Below are 19,716 nucleotides of genomic sequence, written 5' to 3' on the forward strand. Positions count from 1 at the left end.
GCCTTTTCCAAAATATTGTTGAAATAAATTGGCGCCTTTTCCAAAATATAGTTGTAATCCCATTCACATTTGACAAATATCCCAAGGATTTGACGCATTTTACAAAATAATGTTGAGTGAATTAAAAAAAATCCCCGAATAATTTGACGGCTTTTTCCAAAATTTACAGTTATCAATTATCGAATTCCCAAAAAATTCAACGATTTTCCCAAAACATTTCAGTTTTTCTCGCATTTATATTTCCGTCCTTTTATCAGAAATAAAAGGTTTCCGTAAGCTTAAAAAAATCCATAGCTATAAAACTCCGGCGCGAGTCCGGCAATTTTTCACAGACCTCCTCGGCTTATTTTTAAAGATTGAGTGCAGAATGCGTTAAGGGGATAGGGACTTCAATGGCGGTAAGTGCATGGATTTTAAAATTTTCAAAAATTTTTTTGACCAACTTGCGGCGGCCAAATAATTTTTTAACTATTTTTTTCGGACTCCTCATGGTCCAATTAACTAGAAACCATTGTTAGTTGGGTGGGTCACGTAAAGTGCAATCCTACCGATTTGTCCTTTTCCAAAATATTGCAATTTTCATAAAAAAAAAAAAAAAGTTCATAATCATTTGCGGTGAAAAATTTTGACGGCATCGTGTTCCCCACCTCGTTTACTATAGGAAACGACTATAAACTTTTAAAAATCCGTGGAGGCGTTATACTACTATTTTACCTAAAATTTTTTTAATTTTAAATATACAATATACACTTTTAAATAAATAAATTAGTTTTAAATTAGTTTTAAATTAGTTTTAAATTAGTTTTAAATTAGTTTTAAATTAGTTTTAAATTAGTTTTAAATTAGTTTTAAATTAGTTTTAAATTAGTTTTAAATTAGTTTTAAATTAGTTTTAAATTAGTTTTAAATTAGTTTTAAATTAGTTTTAAATTAGTTTTAAATTAGTTTTAAATTAGTTTTAAATTAGTTTTAAATTAGTTTTAAATTAGTTTTAAATTAGTTTTAAATTAGTTTTAAATTAGTTTTAAATTAATAAATTAGTTTTAAATTAGTTTTAAATTAGTTTTAAATTAGTTTTAAATTAGTTTTAAATTAGTTTTAAATTAGTTTTAAATTAGTTTTAAATTAGTTTTAAATTAGTTTTAAATTAGTTTTAAATTAGTTTTAAATTAATAAATTAGTTTTAAATTAGTTTTAAATTAGTTTTAAATTAGTTTTAAATTAATAAATTAGTTTTAAATTAGTTTTAAATTAATAAATTAGTTTTAAATTAGTTTTAAATTAATAAATTAGTTTTAAATTAGTTTTAAATTAATAAATTAGTTTTAAATTAGTTTTAAATTAATAAATTAGTTTTAAATTAGTTTTAAATTAATAAATTAGTTTTAAATTAGTTTTAAATTAATAAATTAGTTTTAAATTAGTTTTAAATTAATAAATTAGTTTTAAATTAGTTTTAAATTAATAAATTAGTTTTAAATTAGTTTTAAATTAATAAATTAGTTTTAAATTAGTTTTAAATTAATAAATTAGTTTTAAATTAGTTTTAAATTAATAAATTAGTTTTAAATTAATAAATTAGTTTTAAATTAATAAATTAGTTTTAAATTAGTTTTAAATTAATAAATTAGTTTTAAATTAGTTTTAAATTAATAAATTAGTTTTAAATTAGTTTTAAATTAATAAATAAATCAATAAATTAATAAATAAATAAATTAGTTAATAAATTAAGTTGGGTTCTGGTAGCCATAGGGGACTGTTTTGAAATTGTCTTGTATACGGATTTTATCGACCGTGGCTCTATAAACTTTGTGAATGTCTATAGAGACAAGCGTGTGATTGGGAAGCCTCGAAATGTGTCTCGGAATTGGAACAGTTATGGGCAAAAGGGGTTTGTCTAAATCAACGCCTAGTAATCCTTTTAAAGTTTCGTGATTGACTAGTTTCTCGTTAGAGACATTAAGACGAAACCCTTTGACTTTGGTTGTATTGAACCTTTTGCCAGAGTCTGGATCTGTTACCCAATAACTATAGTTTTTGCATCCTCCACTGACAAAGGTATCAATGTAGGCGTTTTTACCATAACCTTCCAATTCGTTGGTCATTTCACCCAGAAAGTTACCAGTTTCTATTAGCGGTATTCCCAGGGGGGACATGTACACATGAGAATCTGTATCGTAATAAAAGCATTTATCCCCGACAATTTCTAGATATTCTAATAAACAAAGACGGGCCATAGCCGTTGTATAGCAGGCTATAGAGACGTTGGTATGCTTCAAAACAACGTCGGCCTCAGTCGTAGGAACCCATTTGACTAGCAGCGTTTCTTCATTTATGGTTAAAACGCTTTTTACTTCAACATCCGGGTTACTTAAGAGTTCGTAAAGTCTGCGGGGTTCTTTGATAATTTCCGTTTTGGTTGGTTTCACTCTTTCCCCGAATTTACCCCAAAGACTATTCAAGGCAAGTTTTGCTACGCTACGCAACCCTTCGTTTCTTTTAATCTTGGCTGGGTCTAAAAGTACCCCCTCTCTAATTTTAAAATTTTTAATATAATTGTCACGTTCCTCGGGGGTAACGCAATTCGAGGGGTAACCACTAGCCGTCTGCTTATGAAGAAGGAACGAATCAACGTATTTTTGAAACAAGCCGGCCTCGCCAGTTTCAGGGTTATATTGTCGCACCTTGTATTTCCAGGCCTCTATCTTTTTTAGGATAACATAACCCCGATTTACAGCGGCACGAAGTTCATCAATTACCCAAGTGCCGATTAGTTTTCGCTCTTCGTCGGAATGGCGACAGTCTCCTTGGAAACGTTTCAAGGCACACTCCCGGCAAAGAGTGAAAACTAATTTATTGTTTAGCCTTGTTGGCAAAACGGGGTGAAAGAGGCTAATTGGCGGTAAAACTTCGCATTTCAGAAATCCATCGAATGTGAAAATGTCGGGAATATTATCCAGTAAAATTTCTGGGTGCCCGACTGGCAGCTTCTTTCTCTTGTTGACGAAAGGATAGAGACTAGTTACGTCAACGTAATGCATTTTCTCGCTGCCGGATACTTTATGGTATAGTTTAAGTACCGACGTTCTACCACCAAAAAAGGCATCGCGAGGATTTAAAGGTTCGCGTACTTTTTCTTTAATGTTTTCTGCTTCCAGAAAAACACCAATAGCCGGATTATCGGTTTTATCTTTAGTCCAATCACATTTCCACTTCGTTATTACTTTAAAACCCGCTTTCTCGATTCGTTCCTTCTTTTTTAAAGTTCTGACGTACAAGGTGTTCAAGGTTTGACCAGGATCACCTTGCAAAGATTGGTTACGGTTGACTTTGTAGCATTTGGGGCAACCATGGAAATAACACCCGTTAAACTCTAGAACATCTTTATCACAAAGGCCGTCCACTTTCATTTTCAAAACTTTGGCTTCAGAGCCGTTAAACGCAGACTGTATATTTACGCCGTTTTCGTGAGCATACCAGGATAACCATTCTATAGCCACAAGTGACTGATTATCAATCATTCTATAGAGGTTATGAGGAATAATGCCTATAGAATCTTTATCCATAAAGTGTCTCCTGTATACCCAGCTACACAAACCGGCTATAGTACACGCGACCTGGAAAGGTTCCACCTGGGCAATGTCCAAGAAAATTTTTCTAAAAGCTAGACAACCTAACTTTAATATCACAACATCCTTGATGCAATAAAACTTTAATTCCTCCAGAAAATTAAAGCCTTTTTTCTCCTCAATTTGTTTATCGTACCACTCCATGAACTCTTTGAGATTTTTGGAGGTTAAATTTTCCGACCCGTAAGCTTCTGGAGGAGGCATTTGGTTTTCTAAGACATAATTTGTTGCTAATTGATTATTAAGGTCGAAGACGTGATCTTTAACCACGTTAAATAAAAAATGAGGGAAATAACCCTTTGCCGCATCTTCTAAGCCGAAAGTGGCGGCGAATTTAGAGAGTGGTACGGAGATAAAATTGAAAGAGTCAAGGAAATTTAAATTAAAGACAGTTAAATTTATAATTTTAGTGCCGTTAATTATGCAGTTAGGTTTAAATTCTTCGCCTAGAGCCATAATCTCTCGCAATAGAAACTGATTATCGTATCCGCTAGCATTATGAGCCAATAAAGTTACCTTCTTGACAGAGGCTAATGTTCTTAGAAAAGCTAAAAAATTTGAAACAGGGTTTGCTCCTTCAAAAACTCTCTGTCTCGGACCTAGTGACCCACATTTCCCGCAGACGAAACCAGCCTCGGGCACATCGATACAACTTTCGCAGACCATCTCTGATACGCAAAGGAGAGGCTGGTGGACTAACGCCCCTTTTTTTCCTCAGATTCTAATACCTGAATCGCTTCAAAATCATAAAAAATATAAAGCAAATCAGGGACAACCTTCTGTTTCTTAGCTTGGCGAACTTTAGGAGGTTCTTCTTTAATTACCTGAACGTAACAATAGTGTGGACTGGGAGTGTATCTACTGCACACAGAACAATAGGTCTCACAGCACGTATGGGGCTGATTTTTACGCTTAAATAAATTTATTTGCGTGAAACATTGTTTGCAATGAAATAGTTGCGCGCAAATACTCTTCCCGTCTACACCATCTTGTTTATGATAATTAAAACATTCATCTCCTTTGAAAACCTTGAGACATTTGTCACACGCTCGGTCAGCACCCGTACAAGTTTGATCTCGTAAACAATTGTAACAATAAAGATTGCAACTATGATCTCTCTTGTTTCTAAATCCTACCAGACAATTTTCACAGTAATGGTCCATCCCGAACAAAGGTCTTAAAGACGTGACGACGTTGTAATGTCTATTTTGATTAATTAATATCAAACGAGGTCTATTGTCGTCATTGTTGATTTCCCCCAAAATCAACTCGGGCAAATTATTTTTAAAAATATACATTAATATATTATATTGCGCTAATTCGGCTTTAAATTTTTGTATAGATTCTACTTTACTGCAGTCTTTCGGGTTAACTTTAGCTTTGCGGCAAAGCTCTATAGCGGCATCTCGTTGAGAGGCCGTATCGCCTCTATCCGCTCGTGTGTACGAAATCGACTTAAATTTGTTTTTAAGCGCGATATTAATCGGGTTTTTCTTATGTTCCGAATGCGCAATTGCCACGGAAATCGCTCTCGCTAGACACAGATTATCATTGTTCACGATCCTGATAATTCCTCGAGAGTCACGAGAAAAGATATCAAAGGACCGCACTCCTTTGGGAGCAGCACGGCCAAACCCTTCCACCGGGATTCTCACCACGTGAAATTTTAAGACGATGGGTCCCAAAAAGAATCTTTCAAACTCATCATCGTATAAAACTGACTCTATCTCATCTAAAACAGATTTAGAGTCCAATTGGTCAGCTCTACGAAATGAGAGTGATATCTCCCCCCTGTTTGGCAAGCTTAAACTTTCGGCCGTTATCTGAATCATATCAGATGGAGCTAACCTATTAAGAACGGCCTGGACAATATTGGCTAAGCCTTCAACCAAATTATTAGTTATTCTTACGGTGATTTCGAGACCCGTTAGGTTAAATCTAGGGTACATTTGCACTCTTTGATCCGTAATTTCACAGTGAGGTAGAGAATCTATTGGCGTCATAACTGCCCCCCTCGCTCCGCCTCCAGATTGGTCAGGGAAATTACTAAGACCCGAAAAATCTATAGAGGCGAAATCGTTTTGAGAGGCGAAACCCAGCTCTGGATTATTGTTTAAAAAGTCGCGAGCTATACGATCATTCTGGGAAGGTTCAAATTCCCGCACAATTGATTCTTCCTTTTCGAAAATGTTTAAAGCTTTAATCATGTTTTCATCTTGCTCATCAACGAGTAGATTTTCAGCTTGCATTTCGTCTATATCGCGTTGACCTATGTCAAACGCCCTTTTTCCGAAACGAGCCATATATTGCTCACTACACGTTAAAGGCAGATTATTAAAGAATGTTTCCAACTCTTTAATGTCGCGGCATTGTTCAGGCTCACGCGGTACGCTTAACATATATTTAAATATGTCTGTAAATGTTTCAAGAATAGCGTATCCTCTATTAGATAAAAATGTCGGTAATATTTCCCCGACTGTAGCTGGGTTAAGTTTGAGTACTGTACATAAATTAAAGAAAAAAGCGTAGATTTTCTCAATGGGCCAAGGTCGTGAAACAACCAACGACTCGATCTCTAATAAAATAGATTCTTGAGCGTCTATATCGCGTTGATTTATTTCTAACGCTCTTTGTTCGAAACGGGCCCTATATAGATCACGATACGCTAAAGGCACATTATTATAGAGTGTGTCCAACTCTTCCGCGTTGCGGGATTGTTCGGGTTCATGCGGTACGCTTAACATATATTTAAATATGTCGGTAAATGTTTCAAGAATAGCGTATCCTCTATTAGACAAACAAGGCGGTAAAATTTCCCCGACTGTAGCTGGGTTAAGTTTGAGTAATGTACATAAATTATAGAAAAAAGCGTTAATTTTCTTAATTGGCCATGGTCGTAACGCGGCCAATTCCTCGATCTCGAATAAAATAGATTCTTGATCCATCTTTACGCGTTTTTATAGTAAAAAAAACTTACGTTAAATGCTATCCCCATGAAAAACAAAAAAGAATATAAAAATACGTTACCTTTCAAATCAAGACGTGTCCGGGCAGGTTTTGTAAAACTTTTCTAAAAGCGAGACTATGCTATTCGTCTTTACTTTATAACTCTGAAGTAGAGAATGAGTTTTGTATACTCAACATATCGCCTTATATAGGTCATAACACTCACCTTACCCCCTCCTCCCCCCACATGTTGTACGTAACGGCTTTTTACGAAGCAAAAATGTAATCTTTTTTAGATACATCCCCCCTCTCTCCCTCTAAAGAGCCCGTACTATAACATGAACCGACCAACACAGTTTCGTCCAGGCCTGTTTACCCTATATGAAAGAGGCCAACCCATAACTAGAACTGCCACCCACCCTCTCTCCCCAAAACTAAACTCTAACTAGAACTCCCCCCCTCTCTCTACCCCCAAGCTAAACTCTAACAAGAACAAATCTTTGCCCAGACCTGTTTACCCTATATGAAAGAAGCCAACCTTAAACTAGAACTGCCACCCCCCTCTCTCCCCAAAACTAAACTCTAACTAGAACTCCCCCCTCTCTCTCTCTACCCCCAAGCTAAACTCTAACTAGAACAAATCTTTGCCCAGACATGTTTACCCTATATGAAAGAAGCCAACCTTTAACTAGAACTAACCCCCTTTCTCCCCCCTCTAAAGAATGAAGACATAAGCCATGTTAGGGCTCACTTTGATTTTGACAGTCGAATAAGAAGGTCGCTTGAATTGTAAGTAGAATTTTTGCGTAACAGTTTTGGGCGCTCGCTTGGTATAATAGCAACGGTTGCTTTTTTTAAGATAAGAATGGAAGTTGATAATTTTCGTAAACGAAAACTCCCGTCCAAACCTCGTAAAATCAATTCGAGATTTCATTTGGGAGAAGTATTTCTATCTTTCGGATTCACGTCTGATCTCAATATAGAGATTAGAATATGCCAGAAAGAACCAGATTTGTCCACGTTTCGCTTTGATGTTGACACCTGGCAAGCTTTTGCATCCAAAATTGGTCCGCTTAGCGGATGGACAAGTTGCCAAGAACCCACATCATACGACGCTATTTTAGCCGATACTCCATTATCTTCGACATCAGCACACGCAACCTTTAACAATCTAAAGCTGGAAACGAATATCAGGGGTGGAGACAGTATCGACTTCACATTGAACGCTTCAGAAGCAAGCGAGTTAAATCGATTAATGCCATATATCAATGAACATGTGAAAAAGCTTGTATCGAACGAACAGGTCTATTTATTACTTGGGGATTTGATTTGCGCTGAACTTATTACCATATATAAAATATTACACATAGATTACGGTGAATTCTTTTCTTTCGAAGAAATTGAAGATCATATTAATTTTGACCGTGTACTATCATATTTTGGCTCGTACGTTTCACCGTATAAAATATTAATGGCTTTTGAAAGTAGATTAAAGGAACGCGGAATAAGTTTTGATTTTCAATCGTATAATATATTTAATATATTAATGTCTCAAACTTCTTATTTAAAGAAACGTATAAGCGTTGTCAATCTTTTTGGCCTGGTGTAAATTCGTATTGAAATAAATTTTTTAAAACGTAATTTTTGTCATTTGATCTGGATAGGCATATATATTTATAGGACCATAACAAGACGCTTCTAAAGCATTGTGGACAACAATAACTAGTCTACAAAGAAATCGGCTAGGATTGTGTTATTATCGTTAGGAATCATTTGAACTCGGGGTCAAATTCTGTTTTTTTGTGACAGCGTCTAGACTTGTATTATTTATTAATTTATTGAAAGACACGCGGCTAGGGTACATGGAAATCGGTGTTATTATTATCGTTAGAAATAATTTGAACTCGGGGTCAAAATTCTGTTTTTTTTAGATATGTGAGATGGTCTAGACTTGTATTATTTATTAATTTATTGTAAGACACGCGGCTAGGGTACATGGAAATCGGTGTTATTATTATCGTTAGAAATCATTTGAACTCGGGGTCAAATTCGGTTTTTTTTAGATATGTGAGATGGTCTAGACTTGTATTATTTATTAATTTATTGAAAGACATGCGGCTAGGGTACATGGAAATCGGTGTTATTATTATCGTTAGAAATCATTTGAACTCGGGGTCAAATTCTTGTTTTTTTTAGGAATGTGACAGCGTCTAGACTTGTATTTATTAATGTATTGAAAGCTAGGGTACATGGAAATCGGCTAGGAATGTGTTGTTATTATCGTTAGAAATCATTTGAAGTCTGGGTCAAATTTTTGTTTTTTTAGGATTGTGAGACGGTCTAGACTTTTATTATTTTGGGGCCTCGTTTGCTTCAATAACAACTTTTGAATATTGGAAAGATCATAAGGTTTTTGTATTGGGGTATATAGAAAGAGCGTCGGAGACTAAAAGAACCCCCCGGTTTCTCCATGGGTTCTATAAATACGGCAATTTACCCAATACAAAAATCACTCTCAGCCTAAACACTGACGAACCACTACTACTAAGACTAAATCCTGCACCAAACTTTCAACATGTGAGTATAATGTTTTTTCTCCTGAAATCATAGAATAAGTTTTTTTGTTATTTAGGGCACCCAATCCTTTACCGTTTGGGGATGAGGTATTTGAATTTCTAAACCCACCTGTCCAAGATGAACCTTTAGAAGAAGAACCTTTTCCTCTAGCGGAACTAGAGGAAGTGGTGGTGGTGGGGGGAGGGGAGGAGGAATGGGAGAATGAATCCAATTCTGATGAGGAATTGGATGAGGATGATGAAGATCCTACGCCATTGGATTGCAACATCCAACGGTAAACATACCATGTTTTCTCCTATTTTAAGTAGCTATATTTCCTCCATAAAATTTGAGCAGGATCTTAGCCCAGATCCATCAGGCGGCCGAGGAAGAAGAATGGCTTGCCAACAACGAAGTACGCACGGCCGTCGAACAAGTGTACGCGGTCGAGACAAATTATGTTATCGAACCCCTGGGTCAAACCCTGTTGGGTTTCATGGTATTCCCTGTAGAACCCCTAGAAGAGGCACCCCTAGTCGAGGAACAGCCCTTAAACATAGCTAACTGTTATTCCGGCTTGTAAGTTATATAGTTTTTTTCTTTTTTAAGACCATTTCTAATTTCTTTTTTCTTTACAGTCTCAATACGGCCATCTTAAAGTTTTTTAAAAGGAGAGCCCGAATATACAGGGAATCCGAAGGGGAGGTTGATGTTGACGGCGTGATTGACGCCGCGTCCGTTCGGACAGCAACCGAGCACGACATACGTCGGGCGAAACTGTTCCTCGACAAAGTCGCCTACGGGGTGCTCGCCCAACAGATGGTAGATCTAGGGCTTTTTCGATAACATAAATATCCGCGTCTCGGGGGGGGCTATTCAATTTCCCGCCCCTAGCCCCCAAAGGTAAGAAACCGTTTTTGTATATTAGAAGGGGGGGGGAAAGAGTGTCTGGGTTTCAACGGTCCCCCTCCATACTATATATACGGAGAGTTTCCCAATACTAAAATCATTCTCGCTTTAGCTTCGGCCAGAACATCATCCACCATTATCATGTGAGCATACTGTTTTTTTTTCTGAAATCGTGGAAAGACTAACTTTTGAACTTAATAGGGCGTACAGTCATATTGACGATGTTCTTTTGTACACGGACGACGAGGAGGACCCGAGACAAAATTTTTACGAGTGGCAACAGCGTCAGCCACCCCCACATCAACCCCAGGAAAACCCGCCAAGAGTAAATGAACATCCGCCAAATGATTGCAGCCTCTTCAGGTAAAGTCTCTATATTTTTTAAAACTTTAATGGCTATATTCAAACATTTTTTATAGGATCCTTGCTGATGTCCATAAGGACTTAGTGAGGATTCGCGCGGAGAATCTCGGACATGGTTTTGATCTCCGCGAGGACGACGTTGTCTTCCGGGAGTTGAGTTCTCGACTCATACCATTCGTTGACATAACACCCACTCCCGGAAACCCTATGCCGGTTTACGTTAACACGTCTCGCTCGGGCTCGTAAGTTAATTAGCATTATTTTTTAAAGATGGATCCCTAATATCTTTTCTTTCTATTTTTAGTCTCAATACCGCTATCACCGACTATTTCAAGGGGAGAGCGGGTACCCTCAATGAGGGAGTCCTAGACCGGCTTAGGCAAAAGCGTTTCCTCAGAGCTGTAGCCGATGATGTTCATTTCCAAACAGGCCTTTAATCTTTCAATTTTTTTCTATTTAAAATTATATATATATATATATATATATACAAATAAAACATGGATAAAATATTTAAAATTATATATATATATATATATACAAATAAAACATGGATAAAATATTTAAAATTATATATATACAAATAAAACATGGATAAAATATTTAACGCCTCTTGATTTATACATATCGCAAAAGTAAAAAAAATGCCCCGCTTTAAAAAAAAATTTTACCGGAATTAAAATTCCGTGTAAAATTAAAAAAACGTTGGGAGAGAAATTCCTAGGCTTGTACAGGCATTCCCCCGCTTTGCACGCGTAACGGAGAGACGAAACCTAGAGATATATTCCTATAACATTTCAGTGCTATACTGAGAGAAAACGCGCGCCGCTATGCTTGTACACGCATTCCCCCGCTTTGCACATGTAACGGAGAAGAGGAAACCAAGAGAGAGGAAAAAAAGAGAGGCTTGTACATTCGCAAGCGTAAAAATAAAGAGATGGTCAAAGGGAAAGAGACGGTGAAAGTCAGGAGGGAACCAAGAGAGAGGAAAAAAAAACTCTCCAGCCTTCACAGTCCCCCTTTTTTTTATTCTGACTTTCACTTTCTCTTTACCCAGCCCGATACCCGCAAGAGGGGTATCGGGCTGGGTAAAGAGAAAGTGAAAGTCAGAATAAAAAAAAGGGGACTTAGCGCAAAGAGAGAGCATACACTCAAGAACAACCTCCACCCTTCAGGTGGAGGAGGTGAGGGGGAGACACACCAACCCCCCTCCGGGGATGGAGGCATGGGGGCAAAAATTCGTCCCCCCCTTCGCGGGTATAAACCATGGGGGAAAAAAATTCATCCCCCCTGCGCTGCCCGCGGGTATCGAGGCTTACTATTCTCTACTTTATAATTCTAATTTTGAGAGTTCTCTCAATGGATAATGTAGCAGCCCTTACGTCCATTTGATCATTTCGGCCTCCTGATTGACGGATATGGCTAAATGTCATTTCTACTATATCACTTGATAGCTTTCGAGTTAGTACATAGTGAAATCCTCCTTCGAGGAGATATTTGATTAAGGCAACTGTAGATTTTGTTGTTATTTGTATTGCTTCGTAAGTTTCGTCTGACAAACGTTCCATTTTATGAGTAGCATTATCTTGAATTATCGCTAAAAACGGTTGAAATTCTTCCTGAAGCCACTCGAGTCAATCGTCATCCAATTCTGAGAATGGTATTCTATTTTCATTACGAGAATGAATGGCGTGGGTTTTATTTGCTATGTCATGGATCTCGTACCATTTTCTTATAGTTTCCATAAAGAAAATCGTTGCTTCCAAGTTCTCTCTCTCACGTTCATCCACGAGACCCAGGTGTAAAAGTGTTTTTAGAGCCGAAGTTAGGGGTTTCGAGAATAATTGCACAGCCCGTAACACGTTCATTTTTTCTAGGTTGTTTGGAAATACCACTTTCCTTGTAAGGAAACGAACAGCTTTAACCAAATTTTCAATTTGCATATTGTAAAGCTTCTTTATGAAGTCTGCCGAGATGTTTAATCCAATAAGTACCATGTCTCGTGACAGGAACATCGACCTCAGATTTTTGATTAGATGACTCTGGTCAAATGCAAAAAATAATTTCCGTTTTGGGTCCAATGGATGTGGGATGACGTGAGTTAAAATTCCATTTCCAAATATTTTGTAAGCCATGGTGTTGATTTTTGCATTATCGGTCACAAACCGTACAACGACAAAGCCACTTTCTTTTACAATCTTCAATACCTCCATGCAATATTTGTGCAATGTTACACCATCAATATTTCTTGTAAAATAAAATGCAACTGGTATGCGGATATTCGCTCCTATTCCATGAAAGACAAAACACAAGAGATGTGTGGCTAGAGTATCATTTATTCCACTTAAGGAAGCAGAACTGGTTTGACCAAAAAATGTGTCCATGTTGCGATCATACAAAAGCTTTGGCTTAATGGACATTTCATCCATTACAAGTGAGCCTAATGTTTCATGGTCATTTTTTACTTTATCAAACTCTTCTTTCAATCTTAGTTTTACAAGTTTATTAATACCTTCTTCACCAGAAGAATGCCCAACGTATCTGGCTAACGTAATTCTGTGAGGTAGTCTCAGAATTCCTCATTCCCTTATGAAATTGTAAGCGCTTGAGGATTTTCTGAATAATATACAGCAGATTTTGAGAGTCGATTCATGGTATGGCATTTTCTTTTTCTGATATGATAATATTTGCTCCAAGAGAAATGCAGCTTGTAAATCAGATGTACTACCTTCAACAACTTTACAAAACTGGACATTTACACCTTCTTTCTTCTCATTTTTCATTTCTTTTTCTCTCTGACAAGTTGTGAAACCTTCTTATTCAGCTTATCAATTTTATTTTTCAAATTGGAAATAACCCTGGACTGTTTTCTAGTTGTTGTTCTGCGTCTCCTACTCGTAATTGGAACAGACACTTGTATTGCCTCATCTACCATACATTTAGGGCCTATAGAATTGCTCGTGATAAATTGAGTATATAAAAAATATATATAAAAATAGTTTAAGGAAAAAACACCAAAAAGCCTAAGTCTTAATTATACAACATCAATATGTAGTTCACAATAGAACACCCTAAATAAAGTATGGTGCACAGTGTACATGTACTTGAAACTAGTTACAAAACAATAACAATACCTAGTTACGAAACAATAAGCTAAAAATTATTTTTCATTTGAAATCAGTTCTTACCTGTTAAATGAAATGTTCATTGTTAATAAAAAATTTAGGAGACTGTAAGCCTCGTAGCAGACGCCTCCTACGCACATACGTCACCACCCCTAGTCCAAAACACGCCACCAAACGGTCAATATTCGCGTCCTTAAATAGCCAGTTTTTTTAAAAAAAATCCGACCAAGCACGGGCTTTAATAATAAAGGCGGCTATGGTTAAAATAATTCGTAAAATTATGGTAGAAACTTAAAAAAATCCGACCAAGCACGGGCTTTAATAATAAAGGCGGCTATCGTTAAAATAATTCGTAAAGTTATGGTAGAAACTTAAAATATTTGTCTTCCAATGAAACAGGAGGTTTGTGGGTAGTAGTAGTGCTGACACTACTTTATACTTCATATATATGAACTTTTTGATGAATAAGTGTAAATACTGTTTGTATAACTACCAATTTTTTCTTTGCAAATCCAGAGTCACGTGTTGCTTGTATGGTATTTGTTTCGAGACGTTTGATATATAAACAATAGCCTACTTCATGGATACTAAAGCTGTAATGAACGTCATGTTGCTATACGTAAGTAAAGGTTTTATTCAAGTTGTTTAGTTCGTCTTTCCATCATACTTAAAATTTACTTTAGAATTTGTTAACAACTTAATAATAATTAAACACTTTTTTATTCGGGAGCTAACACATTCAGATAAATCTGATTTACAAAGCGGTCCCTATTTGTAATTAATAAACTAAACTAGTAAAATTATGTATTATGTTGAATAAGTTGTCAGAAATTTAAAATTTAAATCTCAGAACTTACTTAAAATAATTATGACTAAAAGGGTTGTTACAATCTAACCACTTTCAAAAGTTATTTTTTAAAAAGCGTACTAGATTCTAAGCGTTGGATATCTTCATTAAGTGATTTCCTTAGTGTAATGCCACAATGCCTAACACTATTTTTTCTTAGTGAGTTCTGAAGATTGTTTACCCAGTAATTCAAATGGTATAAATAAGTTTATTATCTAGCTTAATGAAGTGGTCCAGTAGGTACTCAGGGCAGTTTTCTTTAGATATTTTAAACATGAGTATTAGCAGGTTGTATTTATAGGTTTTTCTTAGATTTAGCCAACCCAATTCTTTAAGAGTGTCAGTGGCCGAGGTGCGTTTTTTTTCGAGATGAAACGGGCCGTGTGATTATGGGCTACTTGAAGCTTGCTTAAGCAGGAACTATTAGCTAAGTTATAAAATAGGTCACCAAAATTAAGCATTGGCTGTATTAAAGCTTTGGAGAGGTGATTTTATATTTTTGGAGTTTAATGATTTATAGAGGGCTCGAAGCATTGCCATCCTACATGTGCTTTTCTTCAAAACATAGTCAATGTGATCCTTCCAAGATAGGGAGTCATCGATTATTAACCCTAGATATTTTTAGGATGACACCCGTTTAGTTGAGCTCCAAGTCAGTGGGCAGCGATTTACTATTCGGCCATAATATCATATATGCAGTCTTAAATTCGTTCAAGATAAGATTCCGTGTTTCTAGTGCCTATTTAAAAATGGCCACTTCCGAGCTCATTTCTTTCATTAACTTTCCAAAGCACTCGGATGATTTTATAAGCGCGCTGTCGTCAGCGTATTTGTTGGAGATTCTCGATTTCAGTCGCCCATGGATGATGCTGGTGTAGATATTAAACAATATTGGTTGCAATATACTTCCTTGAAGGACACCACTAGTGATCTCTCCTGGTAATGAGACAGGGGCATTAATGGCTACCGCTTGTTTCCGGTTACATAGGTAGGATCGGAACCATTGTAGTGATTTTTCAGAAATATTCTTCCTTTGTAGAGTTGTTAATTAGAGTCCGTGAATCACGGTATCAAAATCCTTGCTTAGATCCGTGAATATAAAACCAAAGTAATGTCCCATACTCAGTCGCTTTATTGTAGTTCCGAGAAGATAGAGGATGCTCTAAACAGTCAAGTAACCTGGTCGGAAACCAGATTGTAGTCTGTGTAGATGGTTTTTGTCAGAAACAAGTTCGTAAAGTTGTTTGTGCGCAAAGTGTGCGAGTGATTTTGAGAGGCAAGGGAGGACAGAAACTTATCTGTAGTTTTCCATCTTCGTTGTATCGTCTTTTTTTATAACTGGGTTACACCTTCGCGGTTTTCCATGCCGCTGGGAATGTTCCTTCTTTAAAGGATGTATTTATTATTTTAGTTATGAAAGGTGAGGCAATTCATGCCAGGGACTGAACAATCTTTGCTGGAACCCGTGGCATTCTTGGTTTTGTTTTCTTAAGGTAATTGAAAACGGATTCCTCCGAGATATTTTGAATGTGAAATAACTTAATACGTTCTGCACTTTCCGGTTCGACATTGAGATTAGTAGGGATAGTAATTTGATGACTTGATGAAAAGTAGCGATGTTATTCAGTAGCAATATCATTACGTGAGTCTATAGTATTTCCTTAAAGATCTATGGTATTTATGGCTGGGCTCTTCATTTTCAAGAAGGGCTTTAATATTTTCTATGCGGATCCTGATCCGTGTTTCCCAATAGGCATATTTTTATGAAATAATTTTCTTAGTTCACTGTCACTTGGTTTCTGTACTGGGTCTCAAGACGACGTCGGCCTGGAGTACGGCTTTTCAATAACAGACATAGCGAAGATGCATCAAATGCTTAATTTCCCTTTTAAGCCATGGGGGATCCTTTTTTGACTGATATTTCTTGTTATCTAAGGTGCTCTTTTGTCAATCGTTTCGGTTATGACCGAGTTCTTTTTTGGACGGCACCATCCACCTCTACTATGGTGACACTAACCAGGGTTAAGCTATCCTTTATTGTCTTCACAAATACATCAGCGGAGGTCTTATGGTAATCTCTGAATGCAGTTAGGATTTTGTGAATTTTAGGACACTTTCTTTTGTGAACGCAGTGTATCATGAAATACACCTTGCCATCCTTATGGGGCGTGGCTAATTTGGCATGTCAAGGACTGTTGAATCGAACTTTGTGCTTAGAGCCGGTAACTCCAGACGGCCAGAGGTTTGCTTCACATATAATTGGTGTCTCATTCGTGTACCTGACTATGAAGGATCTCAAGTCGGTGTTGTAACTGCGTGTCCTTCTTATAGGAAGCGGCGTTTTCTCGTGTTTCATGATATATTTAGTGATGTTTTCCTCCGTGGCTTTGATTCAGAAATTCGAAATAATATACTCGTCAAGCTCTTCTGCGGACCTTAATTCGTAGAAATTAGCCATTTCCTGTGGCATTTGGCCCATAATTTTCTCTTTCCCCTTCTTCTTTGGTGGAACGAGTTCAGCTGGTTGCGAGGTAAATTCTGCTCGTAGTGCCTGGGAGAAGAGTCTTTTGGGGTTTGTGGTTGTAGTTGATATATTATCCTGGTTCCACTTCCACGATAGTATTACTACTTCTTTTTTGTCCATCTGTATCCTTCCCAGGACAACAGGGAGCCGTGTTCGGGATAAAATAGATATTCCAGCAACGATTGGGTTGTGGTTTTGTTGGGCCTCAAGGGTTGATATTCTGGCAGATAAACCCTGAAACCATGATGACGCTGGAGCGTCCGAGGTTTTACCATTTTTATCGGTGTCGGATACTATCTTTTGGAAACTGGCAAAATTTAAGGAGATTTTTCTCAATTTGGGCTTCCATAACATTAATTTGGTCTCCGCATTTACATTTATTTTTGGCAAAACTTACATGTTTTGTTCTGAGTTTTTGTATTTCAATTTTAAGGGTTAATATCTGATCCGTTGTTTAATTCAATTCCTTGGTGGTTTTGAAAGCTTCTGTAACGAACCAAATCCTACGATCCGTAATTTAACGCTATTTCGCGGGTCAGAGCATACATCGTACTATTACTGGGGTCCGATAATTAATAAAGGAAGAATACGTTACTTTCTCTAGTTACTCTTTATTAACATCATAAAAGTTCCTTATCGCATGGGAATGTGTTGTCCTTCCCGTGACCGGTACACCGCTAACCAAGCCCTAAACCATGCCGCCCCTACTCAAGGTAAGACCCGGGCTTATATACCATATAAGCGGGTACATGTGAGGTTAAAGGTCAGGTCACGAACGTCTAACGGCGCCATCTGGCGGCGGCCGTTACATATTCCCCCCAACACATTCGCATACGATAAGTATAAGGAAATATTTACAAGGTTACGAAAAAGATAATAAATATAATAAAAAAGTATAATGTCATTAAGTGACAAAACTAGTTTAGAATTTAAAATTTAATAAAGTATTTAAGTTAAAAGTTAGTTAGTTCTGAACCATATTCGAATGGACTCCAGCGTCTCACTTCGAGCCTGTATCGCTTGCGATACAATTCGGCCCTGGGTCTTCTTTCTGACTTGCATATAGCCCAGGAACTTCGGCTTCTCTTTTCGCACTAGCACATCTTGCCTCCGTTGTCGGTTCCGCTTCCAGGACGTTTGGTACGGTCCCCCATCGACGGAGGGTAACGGACCCTTGGAATACCAGTCCTTCCGTGGTGTTGTATGATGGAGGGTAACTCTTCCGGTGGGTCCAGTTGCGGCAAGGTATCTTGTCCCCGTAATAGGAAGGAAATCTTCCTCCGATGTCGTAAAAAGTTGACTTCCCAAGGAGTTCCGAGGCATCAGATACAATTGATTTGATGGACTGGTGACAATCCTCCAAAACGACCCGGAGTTGTTTGCGCAGGGCCCTTGCTGCTTGTTTCGGTACGGAAGGTGCATGTAAAACAGTAGGTTTCGTACTCACGTCCGTTTGCGGAGGCTTGATCGGCTTCATCGAGACGGAACTGCCATCGTTTACCGTGGTCAGAAGTGGTCTGTCTGTCTGATGAGGTGCTGTTGGGGTACTGACTAAGGCTGTAGGGTGCAATGATTCCTTAGGCTTGGCGTCTACTGTTGACTGACTGAGTTTATGGTGACAGTGAGGGCATTCCCCCAGACCTGAGATCGATCCAAGCGCTTCAGTTGGCATCGTTGGCATAGGGAGAGGGGCAGAGTTCCCCCAGCGTGTCCTCAGCTTTTTCAGTACATCGAGAGGGTGAAGCGTAAAGAGTTGACGCATCTTAGATCCAATGAAGGATATTATTAGAATACATATTCCCATATCGATTATGTTCAGTAATGCAGGTTCCATCCTGAAAATCCTTCCCCCAGTATGAGGGCTTGTCACAAGGCCAAGGTCCTGTGATCTGCGTTGATACAAGTCCGGACGACCACGGGCCACGAGTTTATCGGCCCTAACTTGTCGAAAGTAAGGGGGAGTAGGCGAGTTAGGCTCAAACTAGGCTTAGCGATGTTCGACGGCGTTGACGGCAAAGTACGTTAAAACGTAGGGCGGCTACGATTGAGAGACTTAATTCGTTCGCCGAGGCTTCGTGACGTTCCCCCCATGGGCCACCATATGTAACGAACCAAATCCAACGATCCGTAATTTAACGCTATTTCGCGGGTCAGAGCATACATCGTCCGATAATTAATAAAGGAAGAATACGTTACTTTCTCTAGTTACTCTTTATTAACATCATAAAAGTTCCTTATCGCATGGGAATGTGTTGTCCTTCCCGTGACCGGTACACCGCTAACCAAGCCCTAAACCATGCCGCCCCTACTCAAGGTAAGACCCAAGCTTATATACCATATAAGCGGGTACGTGTGAGGTTAAAGGTCAGGTCACGAACGTCTAACGGCACCATCTGGCGGCGGCCGTTACACTTCTTTCATTCGGTTTCTACATATCGGGCAGCATTAGAAGCGTTTTGCTTCAGATGCCTTGATACAAACACAAGCTATGTGGTAGCACCCAAGGATTATATCGCAGATAGCCATTACTCCAGCATTTTCATCTTTCAGGCCAAAAGTACAGTTTTTGAGGCAGTAATTGTCCATTTGAGTAGAATATTCAACCAATATTCAGTCAGTACAAGGTCTAATTTGGACTATGATATAATTACTTCACTCTTATTGTAACTTTAGTGCTAACCCTAGGATTACGTGAGGTTTTCATGAGCAAAAAACTTACGTGCGCACACTCGAAGGAGCCTTAGAAGATAATTGTTTGTACATAAATAAATAGTTATTTTTCTAATTTTGAGCTAGATATAATAGTGCTCAATTAGGCGA

General features: G+C 37.6%; 1 protein-coding gene and 1 long non-coding RNA gene across 2 annotated transcripts; one reads left to right on the plus strand and one right to left on the minus strand.

Moving 5' to 3' along the window:
- Positions 1-1,727: 1,727 nt before the first annotated feature.
- Positions 1,728-4,295, minus strand: LOC149672214 (uncharacterized). The gene is made up of 2 exons (XM_089840122.1): positions 4,043-4,295; positions 1,728-3,889 (listed from the first exon to the last, which is right to left on the minus strand). Exons 1-2 carry the CDS (start codon positions 4,293-4,295, stop codon positions 1,728-1,730), a joined length of 2,415 nt encoding a protein of 804 aa, XP_089696248.1.
- Positions 4,296-9,586: 5,291 nt separating this feature from the next.
- On the plus strand, positions 9,587-10,314 carry LOC149672215 (uncharacterized). The gene is made up of 3 exons (XR_016367119.1): positions 9,587-10,034; positions 10,153-10,183; positions 10,242-10,314. It is a non-coding gene; the product is annotated as an uncharacterized LOC149672215 (long non-coding RNA).
- Positions 10,315-19,716: the final 9,402 nt, after the last annotated feature.

The sequence above is a fragment of the Phalangium opilio genome, unplaced genomic scaffold, assembly GCF_054372755.1.
Source record: "Phalangium opilio isolate 3A_F unplaced genomic scaffold, DU_Popi_V2 ptg000053l_1, whole genome shotgun sequence".
Taxonomy (NCBI): Eukaryota; Metazoa; Arthropoda; class Arachnida; order Opiliones; family Phalangiidae; genus Phalangium; species Phalangium opilio.

Coding starts and splice junctions, on each gene's coding strand:
- LOC149672214 (XM_089840122.1), bottom strand. CDS start 4,295: ATGGTCTGCGAAAGTTGTATCGATGTGCCCGAGGCTGGTTTCGTCTGC. Junction 3,890..4,042: donor ACCTAACTGCATAATTAACG/GCACTAAAATTA, acceptor ACGTGGTTAAAG/ATCACGTCTTCGACCTTAAT.